Below are 17,806 nucleotides of genomic sequence, written 5' to 3' on the forward strand. Positions count from 1 at the left end.
ATCATTAAGTAGTAGGGAAACATACCACACACCCACCAGGATGGCAAAACAACAACCATAACAAATAATAATACTAAATGTTGCTAAAGATGTGAGCAATTAAAACTCCAAATACCGGGAGGGGATGTGGCTCAAGCAGTTGAGCAACCACATCCCATCTGGGAGGCCCTGGGTTCGGTTCCCAGTTCCTCTTGAAAAAAAAAAAAAAAAATTAAATAAATAAAAGAACAACAAGCAAAACAAATGAAGAAACCAACTCAGGGAAGCCAATATGATTCAGTGGCAGGGCACCAGCTTCCCACATATGAGGTCCCTGGTTCAATCCACAGCTCCTGGTACCTCAAAAAAAAAATTTTTTTTTCAAATACTGCTTGCTGGAATAGCCACTTTGGGAATATTCGGGAGATAGAGCAATTCACAACATGGATAAACATCACAGGCGTAACACTGAGCAAAAGAAACCAGACACAAATAATAACCACTATATAATTTCATTTACATGAGCGTCCAAGAATAGGCAACTCTAATCTATGGTGATAGGGCTCAGATAATGGTTACCTTTGGAGAGCACAGTGACTAGAAAGTCAGAATTACAGTTGTGTAAATATATACAAATTCATCAAGCTGTAACCTTAATATGTATGCATTATGTTGTATACATGTTTTACTTTGATTATAAATTGAAAATAATTTGTTTACGTTTCTATATCACCAAGTTATTAAGTAATTTTAAAACTGGAGAATTAGGTGAAACGTGAACACAATTATTAATATTCTTAACATTAATGAGCTTTTATAAGTAAATAAGAAGAAATATAGAGTATAAATATGGTCTTGCAACAAGAAAAATAATTCATAAATGAAATGCAAATGATTGAGACATGTGAAAAGCTACTCAAACTCACTAATAAACTCACCAAAATAATTCTAAGGCAGCATTGAATAATATGGTTTTCTTAGAAGAATGACAAGGATGAAAAAAATCTTGATAATATTTAAGGTGAGTGTTTAAGGAAACAAGCACTTGCCCATATTTTCATAAAATTTGAAATATTCACAATCTGGATATAATCTATGGTTATCATTAGCATTATCTTTCTAATACGTACTAAATTATAAAGTATATAAATATACTTTAACCCAGGTATTCAACTTCAATGATGATATCATACGAAAATAATTACAATGGTATTAATAGTAGTATTATTAATTATAATAGGATTTCTTTCATTCAACAAACACCTAGTATATGCCAGATTCTGGGTAAACAGTAGTGATTTATATGCAGTTAACTTATTAGGCCCTCATAATGGCACTGTAAAATATTGATACAATCATCATTTTACAATTGGGATACTTACAGTTTAGCAACATTCAATGCTTTTATAGGTCATATGGCTAGTAAGTGGGGAGCTGGAATTTGAATCCAAGCATCTTAGGAACTGTTCAATCAGACAATTGCTCAAATACATGTGCATGTATGTATATTTGTATATGTGCCTACCAGAAGAATATAGATGAGGATATAGACATATAAATAGATAAGTATTTCTAAAAAATAACTGCTAACAATGCTTATAAAAAATGGAAATAATCTGTTGTTCATTAAGAGAAGTTGTTTTAAAAAATTGTGTTAAAGCTATACAACTGCACACAATGCAGCAACTTTTAAATGAGAAGGTGTAACTAAGCGAGAAAGTATAATGAAATGGAATGCTATCCAAACATTTGGAAAGGGAAGTGTTTCTTTTTAGAGGACTTGGAGAAAGCATATGTAGTACAATTTCATTTTGGGAAAATATTATATTTATACCCTTATCTCTAGCTATAGGTACTAAAAATTAGCAAGGGTATAAAAAAGTGAACTTTGTCTCTGCAATGGAAATATGGAAAGTACTCTCTATTTTGCACAGTTCTATATTTTTGGATTTTCATTCCATGAGCATGTATTATTTATAATTTAAAATAATAATTCCATTTTTAAAGTAGGCATCTTAAGGACCATTGTGCTAGATTTTTCAAGATAATTCTAATTTCAACATCTGACCCTTTCAGGATGTAGTGTAATTTATCTTCTTAAACTATAAGGCCTACTTTTTCAATATACTTTTTAATATTTTTAAAAAGAAACTTAGATGACATAAATGTTACACAAAACACACAGATTCCCATATGCCCCGCTCCCTAGCCCTCCAAGGCCCATTTTTTAAGGTGGGAAAATAGAAACCACACAGACTCAGTTAATTACATGTTTGAATATTATTTCTCAGTTTTTATCTAATACTCTATGTCCTATTTTAACAATGGCCAAACATAAAATCCCAACAGATGAAAGACAAAATGTAACAGATTACATATATTCACACATTAGAAATTGGAAAGAAAAGTTTCAATTTTAAAACTCCCTCTAGTATTTTAAAATATTATGTTTGACATAAAATTTAGAAACAATGTAATTGGATAAAATTAAGTCAGATGCTTACCATTTAAACTCTGTCCTATTTGCATAGTACCAGAGGCAAAATCTGTAATTGAACCAGTTAGAGTTCTTGCATCAAAAGGTGTGTTATCCTCCTCCAAACCATTGATGAAGAAACTGATTTTTGTCTGATGCACCTGTAAGAAAGTATTCCCGTTATTATTTTAAGCACACAAAATTTTATTTTATGATAACATATTTCAGCAGTCTTTCCCAAGGTAATTTCCTACTTTCCACTTTTTTCACCTGGGAAGACTGGAAACAATTTATTTTAATGGCTCAATGATACATCTTTGTGTTTCTAGATACAGATATAAACTGAGATTCTATGGAGGGGTTTTGTGCTGTGATGATATCTACTAGGGTATTCAAAGGTGTGTATAATTGTTTGTCCCATTTACTTAACAGCCCACACTGCTACGCAGTCATAAGTACTGCTACGCATTTTTATATGCCCATTAAATCTGTTATATTAAAATTAAGAAATGAAGCAAAAATAAATTCATAAGGAGAAATATTGAATATCAGATCTACCAAAAATGTGTCACATGTGGATATAATTCAATTTAAGTTACAAAGACAAAATGCTCCTTATAATATTACTTTCTGAAATGTTGGTATCCTGGTGGTAAGTTCCAGAATACAAAATAACAAATAAATTTGCCAATCATATTTTAGGCTAATTAACCCAGCAAACTAACAATTATCCATACCAGGGATCAGCAAACTTTTCCTGTAAACAGTCAAATAATAAGTATTTTTCTCTGCAGATCAAATGATTTTGTATTGCAGGTCAACTGGTCTATATTGCAACTACTCAACTCAACTGCTGTAGTGTGAAAGCAACTACAGACTACATGTAAATGAATGAGCATTGCTGTGGCCAATAAAATTTTATTTATAACAACAGGCAGCCAGCAGATGTAGCCTGCAGGCCATAGTTAAACAACCCCTGGATTATACCATAAAAGTTAAGGAATTTTTGTTTGTGTGGCATGATCCCTGAATAGTCAATTTGATCAAACTTTTATACAGAGTATTTACTGATGGTATTTATACAAAACATTCTATGATTGCACGTATTTCTAAATCAAATGATAAGCTGTTTTGGCATAAACTTTAGTCTCCATAAATAGTCTCTCTGTTCAAGTGTTTTTACCTGAAATACTGGTTCTCTAATTAGAAAAAGGGCTGAAATGGCAAACAAAAAGCTACATAAAGAAAGAGTAATTTAATGTCTTATAATTAAAGACAGGACCCTGAACATTTTAATTTAAAAAATCAAATCATAGCATTCAAATGTTATTCTATTAAAAAGGGTTTTGCAACAATTGATGAAGATAAACATACACTATCAGATTTATTTAAGAAATAACGTGAAATATTATTTTAAGAATACCATTCAATAGCCCCATCCCCACCAAAAAAACCCTGGAAATTAACATAATAAATACTTGGCAATATTAATTCTTCAAAAAGTTATGCAGTGTGGCTTCTCTCTATTCTAACCAACCTGCTTTCATTTTAACCATGTTCTTTCTTAATGGCATTTTATTTAATTTTAAAACAAAGATTTAACACACACAAAATCATGCACCAATTCCTCTCTGCTGGATAGTAGGGCTGCATTTTTTTGGGGGGGCATCCCATTTTTTACAGCCTGTTACTGTCATTTGGTGTTTGACTGTTATCATTATAAAAGATACAGGCTTTTCTACTTTGTTATTTGTAGCATTATCTCATGTTTTACAACATCTTTGCGCAACATGCAGACACATGAAATATAACTAGTGAAAAGTTCTCTGTGGTATTAATGCATAAAAAAGAATGTGGTTCCATCTCTACTGTCTTTACCCAGCCAAAAGCTGATGAACAGCCAATTTTCCTTTATCACATTAGCACAGCCATGAGGGAAACACATTTGTTCTAGTCAGCTACACTAAAGATACTATTACCAATCTAACATATACATGTTTTATATCAGCAGTATTCTCAGAGCATGAGAGAGCCAACAATATATTAACACTAGCATGACAGTTTATTTAAGAAAAGAAAATTGTCTCTGTAGAGGGACAGAAGTTAGAAATGTATGGCTAAAGCTCAGTGTCACTGGTCTAATAAAGGTAATAATTCTTAGGCTTTCTTTATAGCAGGTAACACTCCTGTGACAGTTCTGTCATATCATTCAAATAAAAATGTTGTCTTTTACAAGTTTAAGTGCACCTTTATTTTGAGCCAGATAGAAAGCGTGTTTTGATTTTCTGTATTCACTGTATTATATCTGTAGTCAAGAGTTCAGGACCTTCTTTTTCTTTTTTTATCAACTCATCACATATTTGCTTAGTAGAAAAACTCAGTGTCACTTGTAGTGAATTCCAGAAGGATGTTTTCATTTTGTTGGTACTTAAAAATTGATTAATGATGATCTCAAGACGCTCTATCCCATTGTCCCCTCCCCTACCTTTATATAAGTGAGATTAAATCTTCTTTGGTTTCCTGTACCATGTTTTATATTCCAAGATTCTCCAAACTACTTTACAATTCTGATCTAGGGCCCCATAACACTGAAACTGTAAGACTAAGGTGGCTTTTTGCAATAGCTCATTCTGATGATCCCCTTGCCAGTTATTGAGGGGGATAGGAATATATACAATGGAATTTCTGATTTGTGAAAAAAAAGCCTTCTGCTAAAGCAAACTTCCCACCTATCTCATTCTCTACCACCATGAGGATTAGAGGAGCTTGAACATGTTTATTGGTATGGCTTGAATGAATGAACTGGCAAAACCAGTAGCAGTTGTAGAGAAGCCTTTAAATCCCTTCATAAGAGCCGAAATTATTTCCGAAAGAAAATACAGGGTAACAGAGGTCATTCTCAAGCTTTCGTTCTCCTGAAGTTGAATATTTCATCTTAGCCTTTTTCTTTCTTCCTCCCTGCCTTCCTCCTTTCCTTCTTTCCCTTCCTCTCTCCCTCCCTTCGTACTTCTCCTTCCTCCCTCCCTCCCCCAGTTCCTTCCTTCCTCCCTTCCTATCTTCTTATTTGGAGGGGGGGTGGTGGTCAGTTTTGTGTCCATGTGATAGGTTGTACTGATCATTTTGCTTACAAGAGTGTAGAAGATAATAAAAAATTAGAATTCTTGATATGCCTACCTATAATCAAGTCTGCCTAGACTAGACTATAGTAATTACCCCCAATCACCTGTTTCGCTGAAATGCCAAATCTTTGTTGCTATTCTAATACTGCTGACTACAAGCAACCAAAAGAAACTACTGATTCAGGTTGGGAAATAGACAGTCATTGTGCTGTCTATGTCACTGGAGAAATGGTTTTTCCATTAACTATTTGCTTCTAATTTAAATTTAATTCAATAAAGCATCAATCCAGTACCCACCCTGGTCCAACGCTGTACCAACACCAAGAAAATAAATTCATGATCCTTTCTTGCAAGAAGTTTGTATGTATGAAAACGATAGAAAATTTTAATATCCTAGATAGTATTAGTATTAGTATTAAGATCACTATCAATTATGATGGCCTTTTTAAGTTAAGGTCTGGATATTACAGCAGAAAATGAAGGACTACCTTTTTTAAAGAGCTGATGTGAGAAGTTATATTTTAATCAATTCAATATGTGTGCTACATATTTTTCGACCTCTTCTGTGGGAGTTGCCTTCCCAGAATCAATTTATAAGCCTCCCAAGAATACCAGGTTCATTAATTATATAGGTCTCACTTTTTAAGCAAAACCATTTTAACAATTTGAAATACCATTACTTAAATATTAAATAGATTTAACACTGAATGACTTGCGGATATTTCCTAAATTCAAATTCACCCTCAAAAATGATGAAGGATGATATAAATAAAAAGAACATCATTTTGAATGATAAGAAAATAAATAACTCATAATATGAGTCAGGAAGGAAAGTTGTATGGAGGAGAAATGTTTTGAACTTTCTAAAATAGAAATTGCTCTGGAATAAATTTCTCTTTCTAGGTTAAAGAAAGACTTACATAGACGATTCCATTCTTCCTTCTATACTTTTTCAGTATAAGTAAGGCAATTTATCCTACAGACTCCAAAAGATTATTATAAAATATCAATTGTGAGAATGTGTTAAATGCCCCTGTATCTTAAACCCAAGGTCTTCTGAGGTTTTGTCTCCATCATCCCATCCAATTTTAATTTTAATTGTTCAAGAATAGCCAACTTCCATTGTAACTGGTGAGGTCTCCTCACTCTGCTTATCACACAATGTTCAATCCTCTCTTCATGTTTCATTCAAGCTATTTTCTATATAACCATACTTCTATATAACCATACTTCTGCTTTTCATTTACCTGGATTTTTAGTATTCCTTAAAACATCTGTCTCAAGTCCTATATTCTCCCAGAATCCTTTGGCAACTACTTCAGCATTACAATAGCAGTTCACATTTATTGAGAAATTAGCATGTCATGCAGTGCTCTAAAATATATATGTGTATGCATTGTTTTTAGCTTTACAATAATCCGAGGCAGGGCTGTTATTATCTGCATTTTAAATGTAATGAAGCTGAATCACAGAAAATAAAAACAAACTATATTCACTGATTCAAGGTCACATTGAAGGTTAACGGGCTCCAGACTCTGTTTTAGCCACTCAGTTTTTATGAGTCTGTTATAGCCAGTTAGCATTTAGAAGTGACCTTAATAGCCATCCAGTTTATAGGAGCCATCCACTGGTTCTTCTATAAATGTACCCATGGTGATTCGGCCTCGTGCAAACACCTCCCACAATAAGAAGCGCAGCTACACCTATGTGTGGCTGGACTCACCAAATGCTGGACATTGTGCTGAACCCTTTCTGTATGTTATCTCTCTGACTTCTCTGACTGTCCCTGTGGAGTGTGTGGTGGTTTGAAGCTTTATGTACCCAAGGAAAACACGTTCTTAAACCTAAGCCATTCCTGTGGATGTAAACCCATTGTAAGGGGAATCTTGTGATGAGCCTCCTTCAGTTTACGTGTGACCTACCTCCATCAGGATGGGTCTTAATCCTGTCACTAGAATCCTAAATAAGGGAATGAAATTAAGATAGAGGGAGAGAAAGCCATGGGTGCAAGAAGTGGGAATCAAAACCGGGAAGAGAAGGGAGAGATCAGCCGGTGCTACCATGCAACCTGCCATGAGACAGGGGAGCCAAGGATCGCTAGCAGCTGCTCTTTAGGAAGGAACATTGCCTTGATGATGACTTGTGTTGGACATTTTCCTGGCCACAAAACCAAGAACGAATAAATTCCCATTGTTTAACCATTGTATTTGCTTTGAGTAGCTCAGGAAACTAAAACATAGTGTTATTATCTCCAAGTTACAGATAAAGACACTGAGGTCAATTGCTCCAGAGTCTGCATCTACAGCCCTTGGGAACCTTTTAATCTTTGAATCAAGTTTTATAATTATAAATTATCAAGTTGGAAGACATCTCCTTCTAACTTCCATTCATAAGTCCCAGCTGTAACTATTGAGACCATACTGAAAAAACTGAATCCCTTTACCTTTTGAGAATGCACATATGTAAAATAAGATGTCATTCTTATCCTAAGACTTCTTCAGGATAAATGTGGTTAGTTTCTGCAACGTTCTAAATAAGACATAGTTTTGGTCTCTCTCTTCTTAAAACATGGATCCAGGAATGTTAAAAAAATCTCTGAATATGATCTGAAGTGTAAAAGTAAAACTGGATTATCATCCCCGCAATCCAAATTACAGGGTAGGGTTTTAGCAATGACATCATGTAGCTAAAACCAATAAATCATGTCGTGCTGACTATTCTGAAATCCTGTCTTTTTATACTTACATCACAGCTAAATCACAACTGCCCCATCCTGCACATATGTAGTTAGTTTTGTGGACCCAAGGGCAGGAATTTATATGTATCCACGTTTATATTAATGCTTCATATTTTTAGATACAGCCCATGGCACCGGACTGTCAGAGTCTTTTTGGACCCTATGTCTGGCATCCAGTGTATTTTCCATCTCTCCAAGATCTGTGTCATTCACAAACTTGATGAATATAATCCTAAGTACTGGGCCCAAGCTCCACAAACATTAATTAATTGATTGACTAACTGATACCCCCAAAATCAAATCTACAACACAGTCTACACTATGTTATTGCTGCACCAAGCAATAAAGAAAATACACCATATTCTTAACAGATTAAATGTGCCATTCTGGGATTCTATGCATTCTTAGCAAAGTGACCTTGTTTACTTCCATGATTTTTTCTATAATTATAAAAACTCCAACCTATTAAATATTCTCTGTGTATTAAACTACATTTATACAAACAAATGAAATAAAGCATTGAGGCAATTATTCAGTCATGTTTCTTTGGCAGAAGTTTAATTGTGTGGGTTGCCCATGACTATTTCAAATGAGCAGAGGTAGCTTCTACTAGTTTGAATCACTGTGTAACTGCTTAAATCTTCATATGCTTTTTCTGTATAAAGATGCCACAGGGAAATGACTTCATAAATAGATATGCTCCTCAAAGATCTCTCTTATTTGTTTTTGTTTTTATTTTACATTTCCCATGAGTGCATCCATTTTATTTGAAAACTGCCCCCTCCTTCGAATGACACTTTTGTTTTTCCTCTCTGGATAACTCAGACATGCCAAGCCCTTGCAGCGATCTACAGCAAAAGCCTAAGTGCATTACATTTTCACCCTAGGCGTGATCCTTCGGATTTGCTATTCTCCCCTTGATACCTATTAACACTTCCCATATACTGCAGTCTCCCACAGACAAGCCCCCAGTTTAATCAATCTCTAAAAATTTAACAGAGGAATGCAAAGTTTTCTTTGCCCTATGCTAACTAGATAGAGAACTCTCATGGCTACTTCTTTCTAAACTATTATTTACTCTCTTTCTTCTCTACTTCAAAGAAAGCTATTCATTTACACATTTATAGAAAACCCACCAATCATCTGACATATTATTTGCTTCCTAGGGTACAAGGATAGAGTGAACCCAATTTCTGTAACTATTGCCTAGGAATGTGTCATACTATTCCACATTTCAGAACATTGTTCATGCGTAGCTATCGCTATATTCTACATCCCTAAATTATCTCAGCAAATCATTGGTGCTTTTTTTCTATTGTATGGAGAGAGAACAGATGATTTCCAAAATATCAGAATTAGCTATAAAACTTCTTAGTAAATCTCTTCAATACTATAGACCCCAATAATCAAGAAGATGTTTATTTTTTATAACTATAATTTTCTCTGCATAAAAGTAAACCAGCTTCTTAGTTGGCCTTCCTGTTTATGAAGAGAGCTGCTCAGAGTATCCTTTACTGAAAGCCAAGTGCCTTCTGTTGTTTGACTATTTAGTGAGTGCTTATGATATGCGAAGTGTTATGCTACATATTAAGTGTAAAAATGAATAAAGCACAGGCTATTTCTTCAAGTAATTTCTAATATATAATGGATATAGGCATATAAAAATAATTTCAATGCAAAGTGGTAAATGTAATAAAATAAATAAGCATAAAGTGCTTACAGTCAAAAAGGAGAGGAGAGAGAGAAATCATACTGGAAGTCTCTTCCTCCAAATACTCCCCCATGTCTCTCCTTCCCACTATACTAGTATTTGTCAAAAGAGTTATCTGTAGTTTGGGGTTCTTATTACTTAAAAATCTATTTCAGTATTACAGGAAAGCTTCAAGAACAGTAAAATAATTTTTCCCCCAATCTTTTGAGATTAACTTGCTGTCATAATGACCCTTTACCCCCTGATAACTAGCGTCATCTTGCAACAACAACAAAAAGGTATTTTTCCTACAAACCCACAACACAACCATCAAAATCAGTAAATTAACATTGATACATGATTACCATCTAGTCCTCACATATCGATCAAGTTTTGTTAATTTTCCAATGATGTCATTTATAGAAAACAAATCCAATGCAAAATTACAGGTGGCATTTAGTTGTCATGACTCTTAGTTTTCCTATGGTCTAGAATGCTTCCATACTCCCTGCTTGACTTTCATTACCTTCACACTAGTGAAGACTATAGGCTAGTTGTTTTCTTGAAGGCTTCTTAATTCAGTTTGTCTAATGCAGGGGTTCTTAACCTTTTTTGTTCCATGGACCCCTTTGCCAGTCAGGTGAAATGAATACTACTGTAATTTATTATTTGCGTACATTTATAAGTGAAGGAAATGATAGTTTTCAGTTAGAGGTCAGAGAAAATAAAGATAGTAAGTTGATGTTTTTTTCTCAATTCAAGCTCATGGATCCCCTGAAATCTTTTCACGGGCCCCTGGTTAAGAACCCCTGGTCCACTGTTTCCTCATGATTAAATGGAGGTGATGCGTGATCTTATTACTTCCTATTTGGAACTCCCTTCTCTGAAAGGGAGAAACCTGGCTCCCCTTATCCTCAACATATTTACTTAATTGATTTATCTTTCACACAACCACGTCATTAGCAAAGCCTGAGTCTCTAATTTGAAAATACATCCAGACTCAAATCACTGCTTACCACTTCCCCATTGCCACCTGGCCCAAGTCAATACCCCTTCTCCCCGAGGTTTTTGCAATGGCCTTCTAAGTGGCTTCCATGGCTCAGTCATCTTATCCTTCTCTGTTTTCTCAACCTAACAACTCAAAAATGAAAGGATTCTTTTTTTTTTTTTCTTTTCTTTTTCTTTATTAGAGACATTATGCATTTACAGAACAATCATGCATAAAATACAGGATTCCCATATACCACCTCCCACCAACACCTTGCACTGGTGTGAAATATTTGCTACAATTGATGATAGCACCTTTTTATAATTTTACTATTAAAGTCCATGGTTTAGCTTAGGGTTCACTGTTTGTATAGTGGAGTTTCCATTTCCTCTCAATTTATTCTGTTACCATATATACAATCTACTGCTTCCCCTTTTAATCATATTCAGATAAATATTTCAGTGCTATTAATTTCATTCATAATGCTTTGCTTCCATCACCACCATCCATTACCAAAACATTTCCATCATTCCAAGCAGAATCCTATACGTTTTAAGCCTTAACTTCCCTTTTCTATCTGTCCCCATATTCTAGATTCTAACTCTATGAGTTTGCTTATTCTAATTGTTTCAAATCACAATCCTTTTGTGTCTGACTTATTTCACCTAACATGATGTCTTCAAGGTTCATCCATTTTGTCACATGTATGAGTACTTCATTTCTATTTACAGCTGAATATTACACTGGATATATAAATCACATTTAATTTGGAGAGATGTCTGTTCAAGTCTTTTGCCCATTTTCAAATTGATTTGTCTTTTTGTTGTTAAATTTTAATATATTCTGGATATTAAACCTTTACCAGATAATACATGATCTCCAAATATTTTCTCCAATTGTGTAGGTTGTCATTTTACTTTCATGATAAAGTCCTTTGAGGAAGAGAAGTTTTTAAGTTGAATGAGGTCCCACTTATCTATTTTTCCTTTTGTTGCTTATGTTTTGCTTGAAAAGTCTAAGAAACCATTGGCTAAAGATTTTTCTCTACATTTTCATGTAGGAGTTTGATGGTTTTAGCTCACACTTTAAAGTCTTTGGTCCATTCTGAGTTGATTTGTTATAAGGTGTGAGCTAGGGGTCTTCCTTCTCTTTATTGCACATGGTGAACCAGTTTTTCCTGCACCATTGGTTGAAGAGAATATCCTGTCCCAATTGAGTGGTCTTTGGCCCCTTGTCAAAAATCTGGCCATAATAAGTATTGATTTCTGAGTTCTCAATTCTATTCCACTGTCTATATGTCTGTCCTTGTGCCAGTACCATGCTGGTACTGATTGCTGTGGCTTTATAATAAGTTCTAAGAATAAGAGAGGTGTGATTTCCCCAACTTCATTCTTCTTTTTCAAGATGGTTTCAGCTATTCAGGACCACTTACCCTTCTATATAAATTTTACGATTGGCTCTTCTATTATATTACTGCAAAGGGGGTTATTAGAATTTTTATTGGAATTGCATTGAATCTATTAATTGCTTTGGGTAGTATTGACATCTTAACAATATATACTCTTCCAATTCAGAAACATAAATTATTCTTTTCTTTCTAGTAATTCCAGCTTTGAGGTAGGTCTCTGATTTGAAGTCTTCTTTTTTATTCTAAGCATTTAGAGTTATAAATTTCCATCTCAGCACTGCCTTCACTGTATTCCAAAAATTCTGGTAGTTTGTATTTTCATTTGCTTTAAAATATTTCCTAGTTTCACTTCTGATTTCCTCTTTAACCCACTGGTTGTTTAAGACTATGTTATTTAATAATTAATAAATGTAAATTTTCTATCTCTCCCTCTGTCACTGATTTTCTAGCTTCAATATGTTGTGGTTGGAGAATACACATTATATGATTTCAATATTTTTGAATTTATTGAGACTTCTTTTATGACCCAACGTATGGTCTATTCTAGAGAATGATCCATGTGCACTCAAGAAGTATGTTATTCTGCTTTTGCTGGATCCAATGTTCTGTATGTATCTGTTAGGTGTAGTGGGTTTAGTGTATAATTCATGTCCTGTACTTCCTTATTGATCTTCTAACCAGATGTTCTTTGCATTATTGAGATGATGTGTTAAAGCCTCTACTATTGATGTAGAACTGTCAATTTCTCCCTTCAAATCCATCAATATTTGCTTCACACATTTAGAGGCTCTGCTGTTAGACACATATATATTTATAATTATTGCATCTTCCTGTTGAATTGTCCCTTTTATCAGCAGATAATGACCATCTTTTTATCTCTTAACTGTTTTTACCTCTCAATCTATTTTATTCAATATTAGGATAGCCAACCTAGCTCTCTTTTGGTTACTACTTTCATGATATTTTTTTTTCCATCCTTTCATGCTCAACTCACTTATATTTTTTAATTAAAAACAAGTCTCTTGCAGACAGCATATAGTTGGGTTATGCTTATTTATCTATTCTGCCAATCTTTGCCTTTTCAATAGAGTTTAATCCATTTATATTGAAAGTAACTACGGATAGTATAGGACTTTCTTCTGTTATTTTTCTATTAATTTTTGTAAGTCTTATACTCTTTCATCCTCATTTCTCCCATTAATGCCTACTTTTATAATTTCTTTTTTGTGAGTTGCACCTCTTGAGTCCCTTCTCATTTCTATCTGAATACATTTTTCAGTTTCCCTGTGGTTACCAAGGGGTTAAAATTTAACATACTACATATATAACAATCATATTTAGTTTGATCCAACTTGACTTCAATAGCAAATACATACTTTTTCCAATACCCTCTGTTTCCTCACCTTTTGTACTTGTGTCCAATTACATTTTGTATGTTGTATGTTCCAAACCATAGTTTTATTATTACATTTTATGCATTTGCATTTTACTGAATATACGAGATTTCTTCGGCCATTTTGTTATTTTACCTTTATAAGTCTTATATATTTTTTTGTTAACTCTGGGATTTATTCCTTGAGATGTCTGTTTCTTGATTTTGTAATTAACTGGTGATACAACAGGGATTTTTTTTTGAGATCCAGCCCCCCTCTTCCCAAAGTGAACGCAGTGTGCAGGGTTTTCCCCATATTTTTGGGCTTCTGTCTTGTTCTGGGCATTTGTTCGTTAGTTGTTTTGGAATTTCCCTCCTTACAGGAATTTGGTTATTCCCTATGTTTCCCAGGAAACAGTCTCCCTCTCCCAGGTGTTTGAAGCCAGCAGGCCTTTGTCCAGATGCTCTGCTTCTACAGCTTGGCCAATCTGATCTCATCTGCTTTCTACTTTCACGGATTAAAAAAAAATTCATAATAATTGTATTCCTTTCTATACTTCATAATAGTATCATTTGGATCATCTGCTGCCATGTCTGTAGATTAAATTTTATAAATTTAGTAAAAAATAGCAGAGACCTGATAAACTAACTTCAAGAAATAAGTGTAGGTACTGCCTAAGCAAGTTATTCAAAGACATACTTAAGGTCTTCTCAAAATTTTGTTTTACCATCAGGATTTCACACCACCAGGAATCAGTGTCTAAGTCATTTATACCATTAGACCAGCTAGATGACAGCAAGTTGTCAACAGATTTTCCAAGGATTTCTCTGAGGAACTAGAGACTTTCAGGGGGGAGAGAGTGTCATTCCATCTGAATCCAACCATTACACCAATTGACCTGAAAGCTAGAAGGGTACTATTTCTCCAAGGAAAATAAAACAATTGAAATGCTTGAGTGTCCAATCAAACAAATTACATTTACCTCCCTAGAGGGCTACACCATTTGTGCTCTAGCCCTAGAATTTAGAAAGAATATATATTTTAATGAACAAGCTTAGAATAAGGTACAGCAAAGAATGGAAAACAAAATGAATAAAACAAATATAATTAAACAAAGGAGACAGGTATGTATAAAAACTCAATCTTATTTGAATTATATTTTATATGGATTTGAATTCAAGCACTGTCATCTACGTTTAAAATTAGTTATTTATTGAATTAAGGGATGATAAGAAATTCAAGTTTTATTTCAGGTTTTCATTAATAATCTGCAAGTAAGACAGTCTACTGATGAAATCTGAGGATGATACTAAATTGAGTTGTTTCACTGAGGAGCAACATAAAAGAAAATGCGAGAGGTTAGCAATTGGGCAGGAACTGAGAATGAGATTCACTCTCGTTAAATGGAAGGTCATTCAGAACACACATTTTAAATAGCATCACTCTCCAAATAGCTCAAAATGTTTATGTGTGTGACTAAGACTTCCTCATATTTGCTAAGAAACAATACTGCTCTGAGCACCAGGCAGAAAACTGAGCTAGAATTATGAAAAATCAAAGGGTCCAGAAATACCAAACACAGAAAAATAAAAAATTCTAGGAAATATGGGAAGAAAGAGAAAGAATTATAAAAACAAAGGTGTGATAACTCCCTTACTTTCTTATGGAAGTTAATATGTAGTTTTACACCTGAAATTTATGAATTGAGAAAAACAAGTTTAAATTATTTTACATATATATTTATATACTTATAATTTAAATATATATTGATATATTTAAAATATATATTGATATATTTAATATATGATATAAATAAAGACAAAGTTATTACCTTCCAAATTACCAGAGGGAAGCTATCCCTAATATATGAAAGGCTTATTAAAAATAAAAACAGGAACAGATATAAGGCTGGCAAATAAGCATAATTAAGGCAAGAAATGCATGAAGTAGTGTAAATGCAAAATGAAATAAAAATGCACTGATATTATCTTGCTCATCATATTGGAAAATTGGAAAAGGATAACTCCCTGGATTGACAAGAAATTGAGGAACAGGCACTCTACTCTGATTCACTTTTTTTTTTTTTAAAGTAGACCCCTAGTCTATTGAGGTTGGGAGAAGAGACCAGGATTTCACGCGTAGACCTGCAGGTGTGGGTTCCTCTGGGCAGAGAGCGTCTGACTCACTTTTGGCAGACATCAGAAGTAGTTGAACACTTTCTGGAGGCAATTTGTCAATATGTATCAAAAGTAAAATTATGAACACTCTTCGAATCAACAACTGCACCTCTGGAACTGTCCCTAAGGCTTCACTGAATGTCCAGCTCCAGTTGGAACTCATTAATTTATAATGGCCTCAATCCACACTTCTATTTGGTTTTTGTTTGGCATTATCCTGCAGTCTATATGTAGAAATTATGTAGAAAGACAGACGAGTAACTTGAGAATAGTTATTTGGGAGATAAAAAAGAACAAGGGGACATAAAAGAAAATGGTTAAAGGACTGTCGAAGCCCTATTTCTTATGGCTTTGCCTAGAAGTGAAGGAAGGGAAACCAGAAGGGACCAATGGATTAAAAAACAATGCAAGTGTCTACGTCCTATCTTTTTCCTTTCTTTTTTCTAATTATTAAGCTTATCTTCATAAGAGTTTTAGATCACAGTAATTCATATATACAATATACAGTACTCCCACCTTTTCCCTTCCACAGCAATAATCTTTTTACGTATTCATACTATATTTACTGCAACTGATGTACAGATATGAGACAATACCTTTCAAACAAGGTTACATTTGTGTTTACATTGTGGTTTATATTTTAGACTATACAATTTTCTAAATTTTTAGTTATCTTATGTTTTACAATATGATTTACATTTTAGCTTATCAGCCCCTATATATTTTTGGTGTAATTTTACATGTCTTATATCCATCCTTGCATACTCTTATGGAACTCTTCTATTGCCCATACAGTTACATTGGTTGCATCTATTCAATACCTCTTTCCCCCTCCCATTAGGTCCCACAGTGACCATCAAGATGGTAGTAGTTGCCTTTCCAATTTGCATACAGGGCAACACTTATTACAGTGATGGAAGACAAAACATCAAAAACAAATCTTTTGCATTTTTAAATTTTTTGATACCTCAATTTATTTTTACCATAATTTTTCCAAATTAATATGCATTCTAGATCTAACCTTTAAACTCATTGCTATATTCCATTTTACTATTAAGGGAACCTGGCAACATATTGGGCTTCACTTTTCAGGAAGTTTTGGATCACAGAGAGGTTCAACAATGGCAGCGGAGAAATACTGGTGTGGGATGTTATTGACAGGGGACACATGGTTGTCAGGGAGTTCTACAGGGCATATATCCAGGGTACATAAAAATGTTTGGATATTTTCATAGTGCATACAATTAAAAACAACAACTGAGGGAAGTGCTGAGTTCCTATCCAGGGGAGCTCTATCACAGTCCCTAAAGGAACAGCAACAATCCCCCAAGTGCAATGGCAAAGACAAAAAAGAATGAAGGTCCAACAATGAGCCCCTGACACTAATGACTATGCTTGTGAGCCTGTGCACCTGAAATAAGAACAAGGTCTAGAATTGCAGGGTGCCTAAGAGTTACCTCCTGAGAGCCTCCGTGTTGCTCAAATGTGGCCAGTCTTGAAGCCAAACTCAGCATGTAAATTCATTGCCTTCCCCCGAGCATAGGACATGACTCCCAGGGATGAGCCTCCCTGGCGCCGAGGGATTACTACCAAGTACCAGCTGATGATGTAACTAGAAAATGATCTTGAATAAAAGGGTCAATTCAGACCAGCAGAATATCTCAGTCTACATATAATACCAGGAGTTAAAAATGCTTTTGACCTGAAGAAAAGGGGGAAATGGAAAGGACAAATGAGTTTATATGGCTATGAGTCTCCAAAAAGAGTCAGGAGGTTATCAGAGGGGTTGCCCTTATGCACACCTCAGCAAAGTCCCAGAGACAGATAAAGTAGATACAACCCCAGGTACTGGTTCTCCT

General features: G+C 34.4%; 1 protein-coding gene across 1 annotated transcript in view; it reads right to left on the minus strand.

Annotated features, from left to right (window-relative positions):
- The window catches only part of USH2A (usherin), an 838,570-nt gene that overhangs the window by 772,680 nt on the left and 48,084 nt on the right, over positions 1-17,806 (minus strand). The window contains exon 3 of the mRNA XM_058275221.2: positions 2,484-2,616. Within this exon, the coding sequence (XP_058131204.1) occupies positions 2,484-2,616 (133 nt within the window). The remainder of the gene's footprint in view (positions 1-2,483; positions 2,617-17,806) is intronic.

The sequence above is a fragment of the Dasypus novemcinctus genome, chromosome 13 (assembly GCF_030445035.2).
Source record: "Dasypus novemcinctus isolate mDasNov1 chromosome 13, mDasNov1.1.hap2, whole genome shotgun sequence".
Lineage (NCBI taxonomy): Eukaryota > Metazoa > Chordata > Mammalia > Cingulata > Dasypodidae > Dasypus > Dasypus novemcinctus.